Raw genomic sequence first — 25268 nt, 5'->3', positions numbered from 1 at the left:
AGGAACAATTACTGGTGCACTCAGGTGGGGAACCTGGTCTTTGTCTCAATTCCTTTGTCTCTCCAAGCCCACACCACTCTCCCAGCATCCAGATCTAGGTGGGCAAAGCCATCTAACTCAGCCTGGAATTCATTTGCATACCCTTTTCTGATTGGCTGATATAAACCCACTGCCGCCTCTCATTTCCCTGCTATTCCCACCTTCCTGTTGAAGCCCCACTAGGTCCAGCATCCTGAGGTCCTCCGACCTCTGCCCTGCTGCCTTGTCTGCTCAATTATTCCTCCGTAAAGTGTCAGCGGGTGATCCCGTCTGGTTTGGGGTTAAAAGACCTAGGTTCAAGGCTGGAAATTGCCACTGGCAACCTGCGTAATCTTGAATGAATTCCTTTGCCTCTCTGAGACTCAATTTCCATGTCTATAAAATGGAAATAGTTCTCATAATGAGGGCCTTATGAAAATATTCTGCAGTGGTTAATATGGACTCTGAAGCCCAGACTGCCCAAGTTCAAGTCCTTCCTCTTTCACTTACCAGCAGAGTGCCCTAAGCGAGTTCCCTTTTCTCATTTGGTTGGAGTCTGAAATAAGTCAACATGTGTAAAAATACCTAGAACAATGCTTTGCATACAAGTGCCTAATAAATGTCAGTTATTATTATAATGTCTATTAAAGTCCTTTGTCCAACTGCTATTAATATTATTATTGCCCAGTGAGTATTTGGGAAAAATCAGTGGAATACAACTCTTGCTCTCATTTCTTAAGAAGAGAGGCCAAAGGAATGAAGCCTTAACCTCTTTGAGCCTCAGTATCTGTGTCTATAAAATGGCAATAACAACCTCACCTCTGCCTACTTCACAGGGAAGCTTGAGTTCCAATGGTAAGCACTTAGAAAAATATCTGAATGAATGAATGAATGAATGAATACATGGATCAGGAGGGGTGGAAGTGGCAAGCTACCCTGAGCAACATAACTGTTGAGTTGCCACCCAGGAGACCCGACAATGGCCCATGTAGGGCCATGGATGAGTGCTGAGTTGAGCAGAGAGGCTGGGTGGTGTGCTGGTGGGTTTTGGACAACAGGTACTCTTATACTCACTTAGTGAGAGTGTAAATGTATTGGTACAGCCTTTTTGGAAAATCACACAGCACAGTTTAAAAGTTTAAACAAATTAACCTAATAGTTTCATTTATTGAAAGTCATCCACCAGATATCCAGGCTCAAATGTGACAAGATTTATATAGTGTGTTCATTGCAACTCTTGGCAATAGTGAAAAATTGGAAACAACCTAAATGTTCCTCAGCATCGGAGTAGATAAATAAATTATGGTGTATCTATATAATGGACTACATAGCTATTAAAAAAGAATGAGGTAAAGCTCATTAACATCCAGAGGTCTCAAGATGTATCATTAAGTAAACATATAGAAAAACTCAAGTTGACAGAGCTTTGCATTTATAATAACACTAGAGGCCCGATGCACGAAATTCATGCATGGGTAGGGTCCCTAGGCCTGGCTGGCGATCAGGGCCCATCTGTGGGGCAACTGGCAGGGTGATTGGGATGCCCCCCCCTGCCCCCCAGCTGGCACCTGCCTTGGCTGGCCTGGGACCTGCAGGCTGGGGGCAGCTCCTGCATTGAGCATCTGCCCCCTGGTGGTCAGTGCGTGTCATAGCAACTGGTCGTGTCACAGTTTGGTCAATTTGCATATTAGGCTTTCAGTGTATAGGATTTGTGGAAAAACCTTATCTATCAGCACAGGAAATATCTGAAAAGTTATACAAAGTTAAGGTGATTAAGAAAAGGAATAACTTAAAATTAAAATTTTAATTTGATAAAAGAGCACCTATTCAAAGTCCAGAGGTCCTGATTGTATAATCTGGACAATGACACTGTGTGAATGAAGAACACTATTCAATCCTGAAAAAACAACAACAACAACAAGAACACGCTATTCAAGTTTTTAAGCGAAGCTTTCTTTTGTGTAAACTGGCAATGATAATGCTTATCTCGCAGTATTGTGATGGAGTTAGATAAAATAATAGATATGAAAACCCTTGCTCACAGCAGTTATAGCAATCAGGGAAGGCAACCCGAAGGAGAAAGCATTAGCTTAGACCTTGAAAGATTTCGTAAAGTGTGGATTTGGTTTGACTCCTGGATGTCTTCCCCCAACATTCAACAGACATTTATTTATTAAGGTTCAAAATACAAAAGCGGATGCGAACCCATTAACCATTTACTTTGGGCTGGAAAGGCGAATCTGGCGCATGCGCAGTAATAGTATCGTGGGTGCGCTCCGCCCACGTACTACAACTCCCGGCAGGCTCCGCGCACGCCGCCGGCGCGTCGCGGACTGCTGTCGTAGCGCGGTAGCGCGGGGAATTTCGAGCGGCAGTGGAGCGCGGGAGACCAGTGGGCAGTGGAACCCCTAGCATCCTTTGGAGAGGCCATGGATGCCCTGGGCGAGCCTCGGTGGCCTCCGGGCCTGGAAGTTATGAAGGTGAGTGCTGCGGCCAGGTTGGGGGCGCGCGGGTGTCAGCGGGAGGCCAGCCCCGCCTTGAGAGGGGCCGACTTGGGCCAGGGTACCCGGTTTTGCTCTGCCACTTGCCCACCGACTGCCCGCGTTGCTCTGGGCCTCAGTTTCCCGGGGACAGGCCTCGGTTCCTTTTTCTGAGCTGAGGTTGGCGGTCTTCAGGAACCGGATATTCTGCAGTTCAGCCACAGCAATAACAGTGACCTCGAGAAAGAACGGTTAGTCTAAACAGTGAAAACGACAGCGGTTATTAACCCTTTCGGAGGGTTTACTACGTGCTAAGCATGATGTAAACTCTCCACGTACCTCAGTTGAGAATTTCCGAAGTGACACTGGACACGATTTTGGGTAGAATTTGCATCAAAAAGCATTTACTTAATCACTGAGTGAAGCAGGTAGGCTCCTTTACGTTTTCTTTAATTTGTTCTAATTACCCTCAAGAAGCCTAGTGCTCGTTTGCCCTGACTCCTTCCTAACATGTCCTAACTCCTAACAGTTGTGCATGTGTCTCTTTTAAACAAAGGGATCAGGACTCAGGCTCAGCATTAGCCAGCCTTTCATTTAATGGAATTATTTCGCCTAAATAACATTGATTTGGGTTTTGGCAAGGCATTTCAGTGGTGGTGAGCCCAGGATTCCTGCTCCATTTGGTCAAGAGCAAATACATTTTGCTGTGCTAAAAATCAGTTGCTTGGTTTTTCTTCTGGCGGGCAAGATCACTTTCTCATTCTCTTCCTCGGTTTTGTTTACTTGAGGATTATGGTATCTGCCCCACTGACTCAGAAGGCGGATCTGAGGATTAAGTGAAGGGACTTGTGGGAGGTTAAAGTAAGTGCGAATCTTATCCTTCCTGTCATCATCAGTGTCATCTACAGTCCCTGGAGAGTGGAGATTGGCCCCATGGTGAAAGCTGACATTGTGGAAAGGTGCTAGGAAAGCTGCGGTTTTTCAGTTATGGTGGCTTTGGTATTCACGCACAGTGGAGAAGAGCACAGATTTGAGTTAAGGCAGTTATGCCCATTCTCAAGAACATAGCCCAAATATAAATGCTAAGAAATAGTTTTATAAATGTTACATGGTGATCAATTTCTGTAATGCAAGCAGAACAACTAGAAAAAAATCTTCAAGGTGGAAAGCAATTAGTCATCAATTTGGAGAGTAAACAAACACTTGAATTGCCATGGTTAACAGGACATGGTGCAAAAATGGTGGTCCTGCGTAAGTCTGATCTCGACCTCTCATTTAACTGTGTGACCTTGAGTTAGTTACTAAAACTCGGAGCCTGAACTTCCTCAACTATAAACTGGAGGCTAAAATAAACAGCTTCTATGGTTGGTTAAATGAGTTGATGTGTGTGATAGTGATCCTGTCTGACTTTCTCACTGTACTTAATGTGTGGCACATAGTGGGTGCTCAAAAATTATTTGCCAGTTGATTGAAGGTATCTGGAAGTCAAACATTCAATTGATGCATCTTTCTTTTTTTTTTTTTTTTAAAAATTTTTTTTTAAATATATTTTATTGATTTTTTACAGAGAGGAAGGGAGAGGGATAGAGAGTTAGAAACATCGATGAGAGAGAAACATCGATCAGCTGCCTCCTGCACACCTCCCACTGGGGATGTGCCTGCAACCAAGGTACGTGCCCTTGACCGGAATCGAACCTGGGACCCTTCAGTCCGCAGGCTGACGCTCCATCCACTGAGCCAAACCTGTTTCGGCTGATGCATCTTATTATTAGCACTTAACATATGTTAACTTTTCAACCCCTTTTTATTTGTTGTTGTGAAGATCTAATTGGATAAAGGAAGTGAAAGTTCTGTAACATGTAAAGCTACCTTTTGTTTGTAAGTTTAAGCATATCCTATATAATAAAAGCCCAGCCCTAGCCAATTTGGCTCAGTGGATAGAGCGTTGGCCTGCGAACTGAAAGGTCCCAGGTTTGATTCTGGTCAAGGGCACATGCCCAGGTTGTGGGCTTGATCCCCAGTGGGGAGCTTGCAGGAGGCAGCTGATCAATGATTCTCTCTCATCATTGATGTTTCTATCTCTCCCTCTTCCTTCCTCTCTGAAATCAATAAAGATATATATATATATATTTTAAAATAAAATAAAATAAAAGCCCAGCAACCATAATGGCAGAATGACCAGAACAACTGCTCGACCAATCACTATGAGGTGCAATGACTACCTCTCAGTTTCTTTCCCTGGCCGGCAGGCTCCGATCGCCGATGGCAAACGGACCCGGAGTGGGTGACGGGGAGTGTGGGTGGCACCAGGCCAAGGCCCCTGCCCCGCCGGTTACCCCACACACAAGGGGCGACCTGCGGCAAGCAGGTCGGGAACGGCCGACCTCTCTGTCCCTCCACTAGCCATCAGGCTCCCATCGCTGGATGGCGAACGGGGAACAGGGGTGGGTGGCAGCAGTGAGCGGGACCGGCTGCCGGCAGCCGGGGAAGATGGCCCTGATCACAGGCTAGGCCTAGGAACTGTACCCATGCACGATTTTGTGCACCGGGCCTCTAGTTTGTATATTTCTACAGTGGTCTTTAGAGGCAGGTTCCATGTTTTCTGTGGCTTTACTATCTCACCACAGCACTGAATTGAGTGTTCACCACCAGAGAGTGTTCAGTGATATAGTCCATTGAGCCCATATTAGAATCATGAAATCTTAAGGTTGGGAAGCCAGTACCTTCAGTATTTTAATCCTTTTTATAATGTATTCTGCCAATTTTTCATCTTGGGTTTTGTTTGAACTCTTCCAGGAACAAAGAATTAGCTGCTCCCAGAAGTAGCTCTGTTTAAAGTTCTTCCTTATATTGAATAGAAATCTTACTCTAGATCCATGGTTCCTAATCTAGGATCCACGGAAAGACTTTGGTAACTGGATTATTTATAAAAAATTTTGTCTGTATGTGTGCTTTTCTGAGAATAGAGTCCACAGTTTTAATCCATTTTTCGAAGGGATCTGTGACCCCAAAAACTTAAGAGCCTTTGCTCTGATTATTGTCTTTTCACCCATTCTCTACTTCCCCATTCCACTTTCTCTAAGTTAAAGAAATCCGAGGGATCCCCATGATCTGTTTGGGTTGAGGCACATCAGCGTGCACGATACTCTCTTGAATTGGCATGACGGAAATTCATACCAGAATATATATATATATATATATATATATGTGTGTGTGTGTGTGTGTGTGTGTGTGTGTGTGTGTGTGTGTGTGTGTATATATGTGTATATATATATACATATATGTAAAAGGCTAATATACTAAGTGTCCTTCCCACTGTCCAGCCAGTTGCTATGATGCACACTGATCACCAGGGGGCAGACGCTCAGTGCAGGAGCTGCCGTGACATAACACACAGAAACGGCACCGTGGACCTGGCACTGATAAAGCAACACTCAGCTTCCCCCAAGTGGGACACAGGCCCCGCCACCACTCTGAAGCGACAGCCCACCTAATTGCAGCCGATGCTGCCATGGCGCAAAATGTGGCCCACAGCCCAGCCCAGCCCACAAACGGTGGCTGTGGGCGCCAGGTAATGACGTCACATTTTTGTTGACATTCTGAAGCTGAAATTGTTGACAGAATATGTCCGAAGACTAACTATTGCCACAACATACCACTGAAGCCGAAAGAAAGCGACGTCATCCACAGAATATGTCTGAAGATCAGTCATCGACAAGTACTACCAATACTGGTAGGAACTGCCTTCATAGCGAAAATGAGGTAAATGAGGATGTAGTTATCTAACACAGTTGTGGTGGAATGACTGTTACATGTCAATTTTGCCAATTCCTAAATTTCTCCGATGAAAAACTATCTGAAGGAAAATTTACTCAATGTTGTAGCAAAGGCAAAGTTTGTCCAAATGATATAAATTTTTCAGAATACCCGACATATTTAAAAAAATTAATGATAAACTAAGATTCTGACAGTAAAAATTTCATGGAAAATATTCGTTGTTATATCTTGTTGTTATTGTTTTTATTAATCAATTTATATATTAATGTACATTTTACTAATTTTCTTTCATCTCTGACACTTCTATTATAGAGAAAGGGCAAATAGTGATATTAAAATATTTCTTCTAATTAATTTCCTTTCAATGTGCAAGAATTCATGCCCCAGGCCACTAGTGTTATATAACAGCTCGTTTGATGTGGTGTCACCTTCCATAGATCTTGCTCAGCAGACCTGTCAGAACCACTCCTCCACCGGAAGTGGATGGTTATATGGAAGAAATTACAATAGACTAGATGCCAGGATTCTGTCTTCCTATTTTCTTCTGCGCTTTTGTTTAAAAAATATATTTTATTGATTTTTTTACAGAGAGGAAGGGAGAGGGATAGAGAGTTAGAAACATCGATGAGAGAGAAACATCGATCAGCTGCCTCCTGCACACCCCCTACTGGGGATGTGCCCGCAACCAAGGTACATGCCCTTGACCGGAATCGAACCTGGGACCCTTCAGTCTGCAAGCTGACGCTCTATCCAGTGAGCCAAACCAGTCAGGGCTCTTCTGCTCTGAATTAATTTTCAACGCAGTGCTCTTGCTTTTTGAGCCAATGGTAGCTTACCATATAAAATGATGAAAGGTTTTGGTATTTCAATGTTTATTTCCCTAGTTTAACAATAACAAAAATTTCTGGCTTTGACAGGATAAATGTATGTGTATATAGTAGAAAAAAATTAAACTTCAGGATAAGAGAAAGGACTAAATGAGTTACCCATTATCTTATTGTCTAGAGCAGTGGTCGGCAAACCGTGGCTCGCGAGCCACATGCGGCTCTTCGGCCCCTTGAATGTGGCTCTTCCACAAAATACCACGGCCTGGGCGAGTCTATTTTGAAGAAGTGGCGTTAGAAGAAGTTTAAGTTTAAAAAATTTGGCTCGCAAAAGAAATTTCAATCGTTGTACTGTTGATATTTGGCTCTGTTGACTAATGAGTTTGCCGACCACTGGTCTAGAGCAGTGGTCACCAACCAGTGGCCCATGGACCACTGGTGGTCTGTGAGGTCTGAAAGGTTGGCGACTGCTGGTCTAGAGATAACTACTGTTTGACATTTCTCTTATTTCTGGTCAGTTTACCTTGTGTGTGCTCATGCCCGCACATGCCCATAATGTGTAAATGCATTTAAAATTTGGGATTACTTTGGGGTGAACTTCTTGTGTTTGATCTAACCGCTTTTAACTCTGTAGTCTGAGTCTGCAAGGCTGGGATTCAGATGCTATAGACCTCATTGGATTGTTATGGAGATTCAGATGCTATAGACCTCATTGGATTGTTATGGAGATTCAGATGCTATAGACCTCATTGGATTGTTATGGAGATTCAGATGCTGTAGACCTCATTGGATTGTTATGGAGATTAAACTACATCAGTGGTCGGCAAACTCATTAGTCAACAGGGACCCACAGGTTGAGAACCACTAGCAGGGTCGCCTGAGATCATCGGAAAACACAGATATTTACATTACAATTCATAACAGTAGCAAAATTACCGTTATGAAGTAGCAATGAAAATAATTTTATGGTTGGGGGTCACCACAACATGAGGAACTCTATTAAAGGGTCACGGCATTAGGAAGATTGAGAACCACTGACCTAGGGCTTCTTTGTTTGGCTCCATTGTGGAACCATGCAGAAGCCAGTAGGAAGATAGGAAGTTTAGTCCTGGCTGGACTCATGTCCCATATATGTGCTTGCTCTAGATACTAATTTCCTCATGTGTAAAGTAAGGGGTTTAACTAGATAATTTCTAATGTTTGGCTTTAATATTCTCTGATTTGGTTTTAACCTGTGTGCTCACTGGCTACTGGTACCTTTCCCTTAGCAATGACTGTAGGCCAGGGGATGTGGTCTGAAGAGGAGGTGGCTTGGAGTACAAACTGGGAATGTGTGGGAAATGGAGCAGGAATAGAGTAGTAGTCCTTTTGTGAAGGAGTAACACTATTGTGTAAAAATCTGTACACTGTCAGCTTGATCTGTCTAAAGTGTTTTGAATGTGTAAGAGTCACATGGGCGGAGGTTTTTCTGTTAAGATCTCCTGCAGTTATGTGGAGTTTGTATATTTGACAAATAAGTATTACTAAGTTATTTTTTTAGGGATGGAGAAAGAGTTCTGTGCTGGACATTCCAATGTGGGTGTCTTTTTGATACATATATGTATTATGTGTATTATTTGCATTTCAGACAGTAGATGACTTGTTGCGGTGTGGAATTTGCTTTGAATATTTCAACATTGCAATGATGATTCCTCAGTGTTCACATAACTGTAAGTATATACTGTTTCTGTGAATTAGTAAAAATGTGATTTTTATGTAAGTTAGTGTCGGGTTCGAGCCCCTCTGCCAGTGACTGGACCTTCTTGAATGCTGGGTATTCAAAGACGGAGAAGCCATGAGAAGTTGTGGGTATATAAGAGAGTCTTTATTGCAGAAGCCAGTGCTAACAAGGAGCCATTAGACAAAACAGTTCCTTCAAAGCAAAGTCCCATTCAGTAGCCACACACAGGCTAGGTAACAATACATCTTTCCCACACAGCAGCAGTAGTACCCACAGCAGCAGCCTGCTGGTCAGCAGTGCAGCCCCATATAGCAGCAGCCTGCCTTACATGGGAGCAGCCTCACCAAGCAGCCGCACCCGAGCTGAGCCTCCTAAGCAGCCACCTGAGCTGGTCAATGACATCCTTTCCGTTACTTCTTTCCAAATAGTGACCTCAGTCTTTTGGGTTATAGAAGGGCACGCATGCGCAGTGTACATACAGATTACTGTGGCCTTGCTTTCACCTGTGTATAGTCCTTGGACACCATGATTAAGATTCTCATGCTCAGAGTGGCCTTGAACATCCAGCATACTCTGAATAGGGTCCCTACAAGTAGTATTAATTTAATATCAAAGATATGTATACATTTATTTCTCACTTTTAGCTCCATCTTGAAGTTTTCAGGTCTTTCCCACCATTTCCTCTTGAATATTGAAGTTTTTACAAAACCTCCTATATTTTCTATTACTTCCTGCTTGGATATTTTTAATGCCTTTTATAATATTTATGGCAATAAAGATTTTGGTCACAATGTATGGTTCTTTATTTGCCAAGCACTTTTAGAATGTTAAATTTCTTAATTTTTGTTTTTAGCAGGATAACAGATAGTTAGTTCAACTAAGTAATAGTTTGTGTAGAGTTCCAAAGTTGAATAATCCCAGTGGGAGAATTCTGCCACTGAAGAGTATTACCGTTTTATCACTTAACTTGCTGTGTGATGCTGGACATACTCTTATATTGAACTTCTCTTTATGAGTCTAGTATGTAAATGCTTTTTATACTTGAGGTATTTAGCACACGGGTGAGCCTGTCATTGTTCAGGAGCTGGCTGTCCAGTTTATGGATTATCCAAGTTCATGATCTTTCTGTCCTCTCTTTTTCAAGTTGATTTGTCATGGAAAGTTAAAAAAAAACAAAAACACAAGTTTGAGCCCTACTCAGTGGATAGAGCGTTGGCCTGTGGACTGAAGGGTCCCTGGTTGGGTTCCGGTCAAAGGCCTGGATTGTGGACTCGATTCCCAGTAGGGGGCATGCAGGAGGCAGCCGATCAGTGATCCTCTCTCATCATTTTTTTTTTTTAAATATATTTTATTGATATTTTACAGAGAGAAAGGGAGAGGGATAGAGAGCTAGAAACATTGATGAGAGAGAAACATCGATCAGCTGCCTCCTGCACACCTCCCACTGGGGATGTGCCCGCAAGCAACCAAGGTACATGCCCTTGACCAGAATCGAACCCGGGACCCTTCAGTCCGCAGGCCGACGCTCTATCCACTGAGCCAAACCGGTTTCGGCAATCCTCTCTCATCATTGATGTTTCTGTCTCTCCCTCTCCCTTCCTCTATAAAATAAAAAAATATATTTAAAAAAAAAACAAACACAAAACAAGTTTGACTTAAAAAAAAATGCTTTTAGTGGATAGTAAGTTTTGGTGGGAAAGTTTCTATAGAGAAGACATAGAGGATGCTGGTGTGAGTAAAATGGGCATTAGAAACATACTTGAGCTTGACTTTTGACTCCCCACTTACTAGGATGATGAGTTTGCAAATGCCCAACATTTATTCAAAAGTAAAAATCTGGTGAGCATTTTCTATCTTAGAAGAGGGTTGTGAGAATTAAATGTGCAGAGCCCAGTGTCTGGCACATGATAATGTTAGTAAATGTTAGTTTTCTTTCTAGGCCAGATTCACATTAATAACCAAGGTAAATTTTGGGGACTGTTTCTAATATGTATTAAAGGCATCTTTATTTAGGTATAATTTACATAAAATGAAATACATCCATTGTAAGTGCATAGTAAAGTGTACAGGTGTTAGTGAGTTTTGACAAATGCATATACCATGAAACCACTTCAGTTAAGATACAGAACATTTCTGTCACCTGATCAAGTTCTCCCCATCTCAGTATGATTGTAGGCAATCACGCGTGGGCCTGTTTCTGGACTCTTCTTCTGTTCCATTGATCTACATGTCTGTTCTTGGGCCAATACCACCTTGTCTTTTTTATTTTTTTAATTTCTTTATTGATTAAGGTATTACATATATATCCTTATTCCCCCATTACCCCCCACCTCCCATTCATGCCCCCACCCCCCTGTTGTCTGTGTCCATTGATTAGGCTTACATGCATGCATATAAGTCCTTTGGTTGATCTCTCCCCCTTACCCTCACCCTCCCCTACCTTCCCTGAGGTTTGATGTTCTGATTGATGTTTCTCTGTCTCTGGATCTATTTTTGTTCATCAGTTTATGTTGTTCATTATATTCCACAAATGAGTGAGATCATGTGATATTTATCTTTCTCTGCCTGGCTTATTTCACTTAGCATAATGCTCTCCATCTCCATCCATGTTGTTGCAAATGGTGAGAACTCCTTTTTTACCGCAGCGTAGTATTCCCTTGTGTAGATGTACCACAGTTTTTTAAACCACTCATCTGCTGATGGGCACTTAAGCTGTTTCCAAATCTTAGCTATGGTGAATTGTGCTGCTATGAACATAGGGGTGCATATATCCTTTCTGATTCGTGTTTCTAGTTTCTTGGGATATATTCCTAGAAGTGGGATCACTGGGTCAAATGGGAGTTCCATTTTTAGTTTATTGAGGAAACTCCATACTGTTCTCCACAGTGGCTGCACCAGTCTGCATTCCCACCAGCAGTGCAGGAGGGTTCCTTTTTCTCCGCATCCTCACCAGCACTTGTAGTTTGTTGATTTGTTGATAATAGCCATTCTGACAGGTGTGAGATGGTACCGCATTGTCGTTTTGATTTGAATCTCTCTGATGATTAGTGACTTTGAGCAGGTTTTCATATGTCTCTTGGCCTTCCTTCTGTCTTCTTTCAAAAAGTGTCTATTTAGATCAGTTGCCCATTTTTTGATTGGGTTGTTTATCTTCTTTTTGTTAAGCTGCATGAGTTCCCTGTACCTTAATTTCTGTAACTTTTAGAAAGTCTTGAAGTCAGTCATTGTAAGTATTCCTACTTTGTTTTTCTTTGTTAAAATTATTTGGGTTCTTCTAGGATCTTTACATTTTACATGCATTTTCAGATAAGTTTTAGAATCAGATTGCAAATTTCTACAAAAAAAGCCTACTGGGCTTGGATTGCACTGAATCTAGAACTCCATATGGGGAGAAGTGTCATCTTAATAGTGTTGAGTCTTCGGTATAGGAATATGGCATATTCTTCCATTCTTTAGCTTTTCTTTCATCTCTCCCCACAACATTGTTTAGTTTCCAGTGCACAGGCCTTGCACATAAAAATACAGTTTTTTATATTGGCCTTTTACCTTGTGATCTTGCTAAATTCACTTTTGTTGTTATTGTTAATCCTCACCCCAGGATATGTTTTCCATTGATTTTTAGAGAGTGAAAGGGAGGGGGAGAGACAGAGAGAAACATCGATGTAAGAGAGACACATGGATTGGTTACCTCCCACACGGGCCCTGACCGGTGCCAGGGATTGAGCCTGCAACCAAGGTACGTGCCCTTTACCGGAATCGAGCCTAGGAGCCTTCAGTCTCAGTTTAAAGAAATGAGACTAGTTTATGACACAGCATATGGTATTTCTTTTCTTTGTTCATGTTTCATGTATACTTAAATGTCTGTTCTGTAGATGGGTAGATTGTTCTATAAATGTCAATTAGATCAAATATGTTGATAGTGCTCTTAAGTTTTCTGTATCTCTATGGTCTCTCTTCCTCTCTATTTTATCAATACTGAGAGAGGAGAGTTGAAATCTCCGATTATAATTGAATTTGTTTATTATCATTTCATTTCTATCCCCTTTTGCTTTATGTATTTTGAAGTGTTTTTATTACATGCATACCTATTTATGATTATTTTTCTACTTGATGAATATACCATTTTGTTATCATGAAATGGTCTTCTTTATCCCTAGTAATATTCCTTGTTCTGAAGTCTGCCTTTTTTTCCTGATATTCATGTAGCCACTCCCACTTCTTTAAGATTAGTATTTGCATGGTTTAGCTTTTTCCATCTTTTACTTCTAACCTATGTGTTTCTTTATATTTAAATTGAGCTTTTTATAGACAACATATATTTGGGTGTTGCCCTGTAATACAGTTTGACAATATCTGTTTTTACTTGGACTATTTAGACCTATTCTGTTTAGTACCATAGCTAAATGTGGCCATATGTGGCTATTTACATTTTAATTACAACTAATTTAAGTTAAGTAAAATTAAAACTACTTTCTCAGTTGCCACCTATCACAGATTTTACAAACTGCCTTCATTTAAGGAAAGACCTTCATTGGTCAGCCCAGCTAGAGATTCTGGGGGTGTCTTCAAACCTTTTCTGTGGATGTATGGTCTCTGGACTTGTGAGTGTAAATCCCCAATGAGACATTTTGCTGTTTTTTTGTTTTTTTTTTCATTAGTTTGTAATCTCTTGCTTCCTCTCGCATCTGTGGTGATGGGGGACCTCTGGAACTATAATGAGCTACTCTGCCCTTTTCTGATCCTAGTGGCCCCCAGGCATCTGGAGTGTGCCCCATTCTATCAGCACTGCAAGTCAGGCGAGACAGAGGCCAATCCCTCAGGCAGCCCCTTGAAAAGCTGAACTATTGGATGCATGCTACCCTCTTTTCTTTTCCCCCAAAGGAGAAGCCACTGAGCCGGATTGGCCTCTGTCTGCTGTCCTGTGTGTTTTTGGAGCAGCAGGAAGTTGCCCAGCTCTTTTTTTTGTTAATGCTCACAGCCCCTTTTGGAGCTGGTGAAATGGGATATATGTTTTCCACGGCAGGACATGGATTTTTGAGGACAAGTAGTACAATGTGTGGACTGAATTGTGTTTTCCCCAAATTCCTATGTTGACCTAATTCCCAAAGTGATGGTATTTGGAGATGGGACATTTGGGAGGTAATGTACTTATATTACCCATCTGTTCTGGATTGTTCATTAGAGCCCTTGGCATATTAATTATAGTTGTTCTACATCCCTGGTCTGATAATTCCAACATCCCTGCCATTTTTGACTGGTTCTCATGCTTGCAGTTCCTTCAAACTGTTTTGTGGGTTTTTTTTTTTTTTTGCCTTTTCGTATGCCTCATAATTTTTCCCTAATAGTGGGATGTGGTGTACTAGGTTAAAGAAACTTCAGTAAATAGTCCTTTAGTAATGTGGTGAGGTGTGTTCTGTAGGCCTGTGATTAGGTCTCAGCCTTTTGGTCAGCCTCTGCCCTTAGACTTTGCACTTCACATGCTTTTCAGGTCTCCCCTACTCCCCAATTCCAACTTCCCCAGGTGGACGGGACAGCTAGAAGTAGCTGAAGTTGGTTGTTTCTCTTCCCCCAGGTCAGCTGGGCTCTGATAAACCCTAACAGAATAGGCCCTGGTAGAATAGTTTCTTGAGGGCAGGCTTTGTTAAGAAGAACCCAGTGCTCGGGTGCATTTCAAAAAACTACTTTTCCACTTCTCCTGCAGAAGGACTAGGGCAGCCGTGGGCAAACTACGGCCCGCGGGCCGGATCCGGCCTGTTCGGCTGTTCTATCCAGCCCGCGGAGCTGAAAGAGCGGAGGGTTCTCTTGCTCTCCCCTCCGCTCCTTTACTTTGAATTTATATTAGTTCACACAAACACTCCATCCATGCTTTTGTTCTGGCCCTCCGGTCCAGTTTAAGAACCCATTGTGGCCCTCGAGTCAAAAAGTTTGCCCACCCCTGGACTAGGGGATTTTTGTCTGATAGTCACTTTGAGAACCTGGTAGAACTCTTGGAATGAAAACACATAAGTGTGAGCCCCTCCTCACTCGCACTCCGCTCCCCAGTATTTGTGTTGCCTTAGAATTTTTAAACTCAGACTGTTCATACCATTTGTCAGTTGCAGTTCAGGTTTTACCCCATGCAAATTTCTCAGTATGGGTTTCTACTCTGGTAAGTTGTGATTCTATTTCCAGCCTGATGTCTCCAATTTGGGGGGCAGTTTGCTCTGTGACCTCACTTCTCTGGTGTATCCAAGAAGAGTTGTTGATTTTTCAGTCTGTATGGTCTTTTTCTTGTTAGATAGAGTTATGACTTCTGAGCTCCTTACATGCCAGACCAGAAACCAGAAGTCCCCTTTATTCACCTTTGCTTCACAAAGAACTTAATTTGGCTTGTTTTATCTTTTTTTATAACTCACTAGAGGCCCAGTACACGAAATTCATGCACTGGGGGGAGGAGGTGTGTCCCTCAGCCCAGCCTGCACCCTCTCCAATCTGGGAACCCTCAAGGGCAGTCTAACATCCCTCTCACAATCCAGGACTGCTGGCTCCCAACTGCTTGCCTGCCTGCTTTCCTGATTGCCCCTAACCGTTTCTGCCTGCCAGCCTGATCACCCCCTAACCACTCCCCTGCCAGCCTGATTGATGCCTAACTGCTCCCCTGCCAGCCTGTTTGCCCCTAACTGCCCTCCCCTACAGGCCTGGTCACCCCTAACTGCCCTCCCCTGCAGGCCTGGGTCCCCCCAACTGCCCTTCCCTGCAGGCCCAGTCACCCCCAACTTCTCTGCCGGCCTGGTCACCCCTAACTGCCCTCCCCTGCAGGCTTGATCGCCCCCAACTGCCCTCCCTTGCAGGCCTGGTCCTTCCCAACTGCCCTCCCCTGCAGGCCTGGTCCCTCCCAACTGCCCTCCCCTGCTGGCCATCTTGTGGCGGCCCTCTTGTGTCCTCATGGGGGCAGCTATCTTTGACCACATGGGGGCAGCCATCTTGTGTGTTGGAGTGACGGTCAATTTGCATATTACTCTTTTATTAGATAGGATAGAAGCCTGGTGCACGGGTGGGGGCCAGCTGGTTTGCCCTGAAGGGTGTCCTGGATCAGGGTGGGGGTTCCCTTGGGGCATGGGGTGGCCTGGGCGAGGGGCCTGTGGTGGTTTGCAGGCCGGCGACGCCCCCCGGCAACCCAAATCAGAGGCCCTGGTATCTGGGACTTATTTATCTTCTATAATTGAAACTCTGTAGCCTTGAGCGGAGGCCAGGGCAGGCCAGGAAGCTTGGCTTCCTCCATCACCAGGGAAACCCAAGCCTCCTGCTTGCTCCGTGGCTGCAGCCATTTTTGTTTGGATTTATTTATCTTCTATAATTGAAACTCTGTAGCCTTGAGCGAAGGCCAGGGCCGGCCAGGGTGTGCGGAAAGCTTGGCTTCCTCCATTGCTGGGGAAACCCAAGCCTCCTGCTCGCTCCGTGGCTGCAGCCATCTTGGTTGGGTTAATTTGCATACTCGCTCCTGATTGGCTGGTGGACGTAGCGGAGGTACGGTCAATTTGCATGTTTCTTTTTTATTAGTGTAGATGCTTCTCTCTCCTAAAAATGCTACTTAATCACATTTGCAATTGTGCATAGGTAGGGTAGAGGTACTATAATTTTGATATTATAATGATACTAGAGGCCCGGTGCACAAATTTGTGCACGGGTGGGGGTCCCTCAGCCTGGCCAGTGATCGAGGCCTATCAGGGGCCAGCCGGTCAACCTCCCGTGGCCACTCCCTTTGGCTGGCCGTCCCCCCCCAATTGGGGTGTTGAGGGGGCTGGCCGGGCAGAGGGAGGGACCAGGAGAAGGGCTGCGGGAGTTTGGCTGGCCACGGGAGGTTGGCTGTGGGAGTGCACTGACCACCAGGGGGCAGCTCCTGCGTTGAGCGTCTGCCCCCCTGTGGCCAGTGCTCATCATAGTGACTGGTCGACCAGTTGTTCTGGTCATTTGGTCGTAATGGTCACTTAGGCTTTTATATATATAGATACCTTATCAGCAGTCACCAACCTTTCAGACCTCACGGACCACCAGTGGTCCGCGGACCACCAGTGGGCGACCACTGTGTTGGATGATGGAAATACCCTCCATCTTAAGTCAGATTTTGTTATAAGTCAGATTCCTGTATTATTAATATAGCTTAACTAATTTATGTTGCATTTATGTTTTTGCAGACTGTTCTCTCTGTATAAGAAAATTTTTGTCCTATAAAACACAGTGTCCAACTTGTTGTGTGGTGAGTTGTTCTTTCCTTTTTTGTTTTTAAAAAAACTTAATTCAGTGGTGCAAATATTTCTGCTTCATGTGTATGCAGAAGCCCAAGGGAAGATACGTAAGTATTGAATTGAGCTATAAAAAAGACATTTGAGAGAAAGGACCTCTAAAACACATATATGGAGAACTGTGCTTTGTTCAAGTTTTTATGGGGACTTCTGATGACCTAAATATATTTTAGGAGGAAAAACTAATTTTAAGACCAGAATGTAGCACTCATAAAATGTTAAGACCCATGTTTTTATGGCTTTTCACTTGTTATTCTCACATTGATAGGAAATCTGATGGTAGGATTATTTTTTGCAAGTGATTGGTATAAGTATTTGTGCAAAAGGCAAAGATTCATGGCCATTGGGCTGAACCCAGCCTAACTGGTCACTTACCTCTTCCCCAAAACAGACCTTCAGGGACAACACTAGGAAATTTGTTGTTAGTTTTGTTAGTGGTTTCTGAAGCTTTTCAAGTAGTGAAAATAGGTGAAAAGATGTTAAAAGGGAAAGTAGACATTAATAGGAGTAAAGAAAGAAGAAAAAGAGACAGTAAGGCCTAACAGCAAGGACACTTGGACTAGTTAAAGTGTTTGGGTTCTCGTTCTGTTAGGTTCATGGTATGAGGATGCCATTGAACTTCTCTGAGCTGTTATGTAAAGACCCTATGTAAGAAATGATAGTTTGTCAAGTCTAAGCTCTTACAACATCAGGCATCCTGTCTTTGTCAAGATGGTATCATCACGGAGATGAACTGTATATCATTTATGCTAAATAACTACTGGATTTACCATTTTCATCTTGCATTCCTAAAAACCAATCTTGTTTTTAAGAGAGCATCTCTTCCGTTTTTTGGGAGAAATGTTTGGTAAAGCTGAGTGTTGGCATCCTCACTTATATTAAGTTTTACCTTAGTACAGAGTATATATGACTTTACCATATGCAATAGAGAACTTTTATCAGACTTCCAGTTGGCTGATACTGACTCAGTGTTTTTAAATATCATATTAGTATGAGATAAATAAACTTTATTTTGAGGCTTTCCTGGAAGACTTAATGAGATGGGGAGTCTCGGGAGGATGGGTCACACATTTTAAAAAACAAGATCATGACAAGTAAATTATTGCTTATGACTTTTTTCCATCTGTTGTTTTTCTTTTTTAGACAGTCACAGAGCCAGACCTGAAAAATAACCGCACATTGGATGAACTGGTAAAAAGTTTGAATTTTGCACGGTATGATTTGATTTTGTGACTAACCCCTAACTACTTTCGCCTTTATTGTGTCCCCTTTTTACTCTGCACTTTTGGGAATTAGAGAAGGCAGGGTTGTGTATTTGGGGTAAAGTAGGGAGGCAGCAACAGTTATTTATCAAGCATAGATAATTTAATTGTAATGGGATTTTCTCCCTCTACTTAACAGAAATCCACCCCTGTTATGAAAAACAAGAGTTAAAATGCAGATTTGAGCACGTACTTACTTTTGGGTACTACAAAGATACTCCAGTTTCATTTTTTATTTTTCCTGCCCCAGGCCTAGAGTCAACCATTTCCCAAGGAGCCCTGGTTCCTTTTATTGGAGACTAGAGGCCCAGTTCATGAAAATTCGTGCACTGGAGCGGGGGGGAGGGGGTCCCTCAGCCCAGCCTGTGCCCTCTTGCAGTCTGAGACCCCTTGGGGGATGTCCACCTGCCAGCTTAGGCCCACTCCCCGGGGGATTGGGCCTAAGCTGGCAGTTAGACATCCCTCTGGCAGCCCAGGAGCCCTTGGGGGATGTCCACCTGCCAGCTTAGGCCCGCTCCCTGAGGGAGCGGGCCTAAGCTGTCATTCGGATATCCTTAGCGCTGCCAAGGAGTTGGGAGAGGCTCCTGCCACTGCCTCTTTGCTCATAGCTGTCAGCCTTGCTTGTGACTGAGTGGAGCTCCCCCTATGGGAGTGCACTGACCACCAGGGGCAGCTCCTGCATTGAGCGTCTGCCCCCTGGTGGTCAGTGCACATCATAGCGACTGGACGTTCTGCCGTTAGGGTAAATTTGCATATTACCTTTTATTATATAGGGTGGTGTTTAGAAATCAGGATCTAGAGTGGGCTGTGCTCATTGTTACTGGGGTGTCATTGCTTCTAGGCCTTCTCCATAGTCAGAGTTGGGCAACATGTGCATGTATATTTATGTGTTTACTAGCCCATATATACACATACATCTATAATTGTTTCTGTGTCTATCACATATTAACCCATTCATTCATAATCTGATTTTCTTAGCATGTATAAAATGCTAAGAAATACTAGCCACTTTATTAAAGGCAGAAACTTAACTTTTCTTCTTAACTGATATGCATGATGGTGAAGGTGAGTTTGTTCACCTAAAGGGATATAAAAAGGCATGTTTCACCAAATGGCATCTTGAATTATTTTTAGTTTAAATCATGCAAGTCAAGTAGGAATTTTTATTAAGAATAAACTGTTTAGTTAATGGTAGGTGCCCATATACTTAGTGTATGACTTTCTTGGATTTACATTACATTGCATCTAAAAATGTAAAGAGATTTCTTCCAGTAGAATTGCACAATGATTGATCCTAAAAAACGATCAAATTTAATATTCTGCACTTACAAATATGACATTCTAGAAATTGGCTAGTTAGTTGTTTCCCTAAGCAAAGTCATAAAAAGGTGGAAAGCTTTCCTAGATGAAGAAACTCTTGAGATTCTCTGATTCTCATAATCAAAGTTATTGCTTTTTTAATTTTAAAGTCTTTCAGTCAGTTTGATTTTGAAGCCTGTGAGAAATGATGGAGTCATATCTTAGGAAAGGAATTTTTGAGACAGTATAATTGTATCTCAGGCTTATTTTTTCTCTTCAGCTGGTACTGAAAACATAACAACCTCCTTGCTAAGAAAAAGGGAGTGTTATGGAAGAGAAGCGATCAGTATCTTTGGGTTCACAGACCTTTTGGTAACTTAAAGGGAGGCCTTGGGATGACTGAACTCTCCCCTTCCTCCCTCCCAAAAGGAGTAGATTATTTAATTATTCATTACAGTGGGTAAGGTGGAGTGGGAAGCATTCTCTGTAGATTTGGGGTAGTTTTTATCATTTACTTCTTTTGTTAGCCTTGGAGTTGCCTTATGGTGAACATTCCTCTGACATTTGTCATGTCTAAAGCACTGTGGTATCTCATTTGCAAAATTAGGAATGAAATTCAAACTAATTTTATTATTTAAAATCTGGTTTACGATTGACGAAGGAAGAGGTTTACTTTTATGACAAAAATGTAAGATATAGTTTGTTGATTTTGTTTCTTCCTTTCTTTTCATTGCCATTTTATGGCATAATTTTTAAAACTTTAATATTCTAAATGGGATAACAAAAGGGTATTGGAAATAATTCTAGAGGTTTTCAGACACAGGCTGACATGCACATCTCACATTTTCTTCTAACTTTTGCCTTTTATTTTAAAGAACAATGTTGTTGTTTTTTCTCAACTCAATTTTATTTAAAATAACGGCCTTAAGAAACTGTGTTGAACAAAATTTAATTAAGATATGTTTGTCTTAGTGGAATGTCATTCTTGACCTAAGTAAGAAAATACTGTTTCTGTATTTTTGCAGAGCAGCCAGTCTACATCTATATCATTATTTTTATGAATTGGGAGAGTAGAGCATAATTTAATACTTTGGTTTATTCACCACCGAGGTCTGAATTTTTCTCCATGTATTTATTCCACATGTAAGAAGTTGAACATTTTAGATTATAACTGTGATAGATAATTCCCTTAGCATCTCACAAAAGTATGTAGAATATAACTTCACCTTTTCTTATACTGAAATTTAAAGTAGAAATAGATTCCAGTCTTGGCTCTGCTAGTTCTGATGTGAATGTGATCGAGATGTTGAACCTCTTTGACCACTGTTCCACATCTGAAAAGTGGGAACAATATTGTTGATACTTTGAGAGATTGTTGTAAGAATTAGAAATGAAGAGTTATATAAAATGATACCCAGGGTAGTACCTGGAACAAAGGCACCTACAAACATTCCTATTATCATATATATTGTACCTCTGTTAATATAGTGCTATCCTATTACATGTTTATGCCCTAAGGTGCTAATAAGAATTTGTGCTGTGGTGGGCCTCTGCCCATCTAACTAAATGGTCCTAGATTGCTGTTTGCATGTTTCAGATCAGAACAGGCACTTGCAGGGAGTTTCACTAGTTAATGAAGTCCATGGGCTTGATTGCATGGATTTCAGGATTGCCCCTGTCCACCCAAAGACCCATTTTGACTCTTGATTCTTCTTAGCTGCGTTCTGAAGAGGTAAGGTTATTGTATAGTTAACAAATGGGCAAGATTTTAATATTCTAAAGTTCATAATTCATCCAGAAAATGTGTGTTTATAGCAAATGCTTTTAGGCATTGTAATACCAACTCACTTTAATATGTATTCATCACAGTGATGGAAATTATAGGAAAAATTACAAATTCAATTTAAATCTAAATAACAGTTTTGGAATTAATATTTTTACATAGCTCATTTAAAAATATTTTTAAAAGCTTTATTGAAATATAATTAACATACAATAAGCTGTACTTATTTAAAGTGTGCAATTGGATAAGTCTTGACATTGGTTCCTATGAAACTATCACAACCAAAGTAATGAATCTATCTATCCATCACCCACAAAGTTTCTATGTGCCTCTTTGTGATCCCTCTCTCCTGACCCTCACAGCTCTATTCCCCAAGCAAACAGCAATCTGTTAACTATAGTTGCATTTTCTAGGTTTTTATATAAGTAGAATCATATATCATAATTTTATATGTATTACAAGGTATGGGTTCAAGTTGATAATTTTTGCATATAGATATCCAGTTGTTTTAGCAACATTTGCTGAAAAGGCTATTCTTCTATTATTTTTTTTTTTATTTCAGAGAAGGAGAGAGAGAGAAACATCAATGATGAGAGAGAATCATTGATCAGCCGCCTCTGGCATGGCCCCCACTGGGAATTGAGCCCACAACCTAGGCATGTGCCCTCACCTGGAATCGAAACAGGATCTCCTGGTTCATAGGTCGACATTCAACCATTGAGCCACACCGGCCTTCTATTCTTAATTTGCCGAGTGTCTTTGTCACAAGGGGTGTTGAAGTTTTGTCAGGTGCTTTTCTGCATCTACGGAGATGATCATATGGTGGTTCTCCTTAGTCCCATTAGTGTGCTGTATATATACTTTGATTTCCCTATACTGAAACACCCTTGCATTTCTCGGGTAAATCCCATTTGGTCATAGTGTGTAATCCTTCTTAATGTGCCATCAGATATGGTTTAGTCGTATTTTGTTGAGGATTTTTGTATCTATACTCATAAAGAATATTGGTCTATAGTTTTCTTATGGAATCTTTCTCTGGCTTTGGTATCAGGATGCTGCTGGCCCCATAGAATGTTATAGAAAGTGTTCTCCTCTTATTTTTTTTTTTTTTTTGAAGAGTTGGAATAGGATTCATGTTTTTTAAAACTTTTATTTAATTTATTGGGGTGACATTTAATAAAGTTATATAGGTTTCAGGTGTACCATTCTATAATATATCATCTATATATTGCATTGTGTGTTCACTACCCCAAGTCCAGTCTCCTTCCATCATTTTAAAGCTGTGTAAATTGCCATAAATAATCTCATGGTTTTAAATAACATTTGTACATACATGGCTTCCAAATTTATATCTTCAGCTAGATCTCTTCCCAAAACTTTAGCCTTATATATCCAACTGCTCATCTCACATCTCACATTGGTCCTCTTGAAAGCAACTCTTGACAGCATGGCCAAAACTAAACTCCAAACTCCCTATGTCACTCCCCAACCCCCACTCCACATCTGCTGCTCCCACAATCTTCCGCATCTCAGTAAATAGCAGTTCCATTCTTTTGCCCAGGCCCAAAACCTTGGAGTCAGCCTTGACCTTTCTCTTTCACATTTATCTGTCATTCCACCAGTAAATCCTGTTGTCTGTGTGTTTAAAATACTTGCAGAATCTGACAGCTGTTCATCACCTTACCAGTATTCTGTCCATGCCAGTGTTAGCTGAGATTACTGTGATCATTTCCTAGTGATCTGATTCCTTCTTTACCCTCTTACAGTTCTTCTGAGGACAGCACCATGGTGACCCTTTACAATAAAAAGTCAGGTCACACTAAGTACCATCCAGAGGTGGCTTCCCATCTCATTGGAAGCGAAAGCCTGAGTCCTCAATGGTAGTCTTCTGCTTCCTACATAATAGGATCCCTCTCTGACTTCATCTCTGACTTCTCTCCACCCTTTTTTTTTTTCAGCTCCAGTCACACTGGCCTTCTTGCTGTTTCTCAAACATGTTATTCATACTCTGACCCTAGAGACTTTGACTTACTAGTATTTCTAAGTGAAACAGTTTTCCCAGATATCCATGTGGTTTAGTCCTCCACTTGCTTTGGACTCTATTTTTCACGGGTCATCTTCTCGGTGAGGTCTTCTGGTCTTCTGTGACCATCCCGTGGAGTCTGAAGCTCATTTGTCTTCCCATAGTACTTTTCAGGTATGTTGGGTGTGTCTGTTCTCCCTCCCTTTACTGTAGTGTAAGCTTCATGAAGACAGAGACTACTTTGGTATCAATTATATTTCCACTGCCTAGAGATGGGCACATAAAGAAATGAATGAATTTTAGCATGGGCCATAATTTTATCACTGCAGTATTGAAATTAGCAGATTCATAAAGTAAAATTCATCTCAGTTTCTTGTATCAGTATTCATTATTTTTTATTGCTAAATAGTATTCATTGTGAATATACACAGTTTCATTATTTATCTATTGATGAATTTGGATTGTTACCAGTTTATAGCTAGTGAGCAGTCTTTGTATAGGCATCTTTTTTCATTTCTTTTAGCTATATATCTAGGAATGAAATTGCTGGCATACAGGGTAGATGGATATTGAACTTTATAAGAAATTATCAAACAGTGCTCTAATTGGGTTGGACTACACCCACCAATAGTGTATGGAGTTTCAGTTGCTCCAAATCCTGTTTAGTATTTGGTACTGTTAGTCCTTTTAGTTGTAAGTATTCTGTTGTGTGAAATGGTAGCATTGTGGTTATAATAGCAGACAAAATAAACTTTAAGGCAAAAAGTACTATGATATTATAGATATCTCATTGTCATTTAATTTGCATTTCTCTCATAATACTTTTTGCCTTAAAGTCTATTTTGTCTGCTATTAATGTTGCCACATCAGCTTTCTTTTGGTTAGTGTTTGCATGGAACATCTTTTTCCATCGTTTTGGTTTCTTAGGATATATTCTCAGAAGTGGAATCAGTGGATAAGGCAGTTCCATTTTTAATTTTTTTGAGGTAACTATACTAAGAATTCAATGATATTTCTTCCTGTTGTTCCCTTGATGAATGGCTCTTACTTGAGAGTGATTTTGCCTTCCTTTTAGCCCCTCCCCAGGGGACATTTGGTAATGTAAGCATATGCACGGTGTCCCCCAAAAATGTATACACACTTGGAATAATTATAAAGGCAGTATTTATTAAAATACATTTCATTTTCAAAATGTAATAGAATCTACAGACATTGCTTGTATACTTTTTTGGGGGACAACCTGCATTTTGGTTGTCTCACAATCTGGTTGGGAGGAAGATATGCTACTGACATTTGGTGGGTGCTGTAGTTGCTTCTAATCTTCCTACAATGCACAGAACAGTTCCTTACAACAAAAAAATTGTCTGACTCAAATTATCAATAGTGCCAAGATTGAGAAGCTGTGTTTTATTTTTTTCTGGTTACTTACAAAATTTCCTCATTACTTTTTATTTTCCATTGGTTTGATTATGATATGCCTTTTTCCTTCCTGGGATGGATTTTAATTCCCTCTTATAAGACACTATCTTTTTATCCATTTGCTTATGTTCTCATCTTTTTTCTTGAACATATTCATCATAGTTACTTTGATGACATAGTTACTCTTTGAATGACTTCTGGATCTGCTTCCCTTGATTATTAGCTACTTTTCTTGCTTCTTTGCAGGTCTAGTAATTTTTAATTGTATGTTGAACATTGTGGGTGAAAATATAATAGGGGCTGTGAATTATTTTTCTTTGAAAGATTTTGAATTTTTTGTTCTGATAGGCAGTTAAATTACCAGCTCTTCACTTTTATCCT

At 41.3% G+C, this 25268-nt stretch overlaps 1 protein-coding gene across 2 annotated transcripts in view; it reads left to right on the top strand.

The window, feature by feature from the left end:
* Positions 1 to 2346: 2346 nt before the first annotated feature.
* RAD18 (RAD18 E3 ubiquitin protein ligase) overlaps positions 2347 to 25268 on the top strand; it is an 87916-nt gene continuing 64994 nt past the window's right edge. The window contains exons 1-5 of one of the 2 annotated variants that reach the window (XM_080673923.1): positions 2450 to 2498; positions 6104 to 6260; positions 8727 to 8808; positions 16994 to 17055; positions 18245 to 18315. In XM_080673923.1, coding sequence (XP_080530049.1) covers positions 6192 to 6260; positions 8727 to 8808; positions 16994 to 17055; positions 18245 to 18315 — 284 coding nt within the window. In that variant the 5' untranslated portion in view covers positions 2450 to 2498; positions 6104 to 6191. Of the gene's footprint in view, positions 2499 to 6103; positions 6261 to 8726; positions 8809 to 16993; positions 17056 to 18244; positions 18316 to 25268 lie in introns of both variants that reach the window. The other variant, XM_080673924.1, reaches the window with a different exon arrangement.

Source organism: Plecotus auritus (genome assembly GCF_963455305.1).
Source record: "Plecotus auritus genome assembly, chromosome: 6".
Classification (NCBI taxonomy): Eukaryota; Metazoa; Chordata; class Mammalia; order Chiroptera; family Vespertilionidae; genus Plecotus; species Plecotus auritus.
The sequence above is the reverse complement of the archived record's forward strand: the minus strand, read 5'-3'. Positions and strand labels throughout refer to the sequence as shown.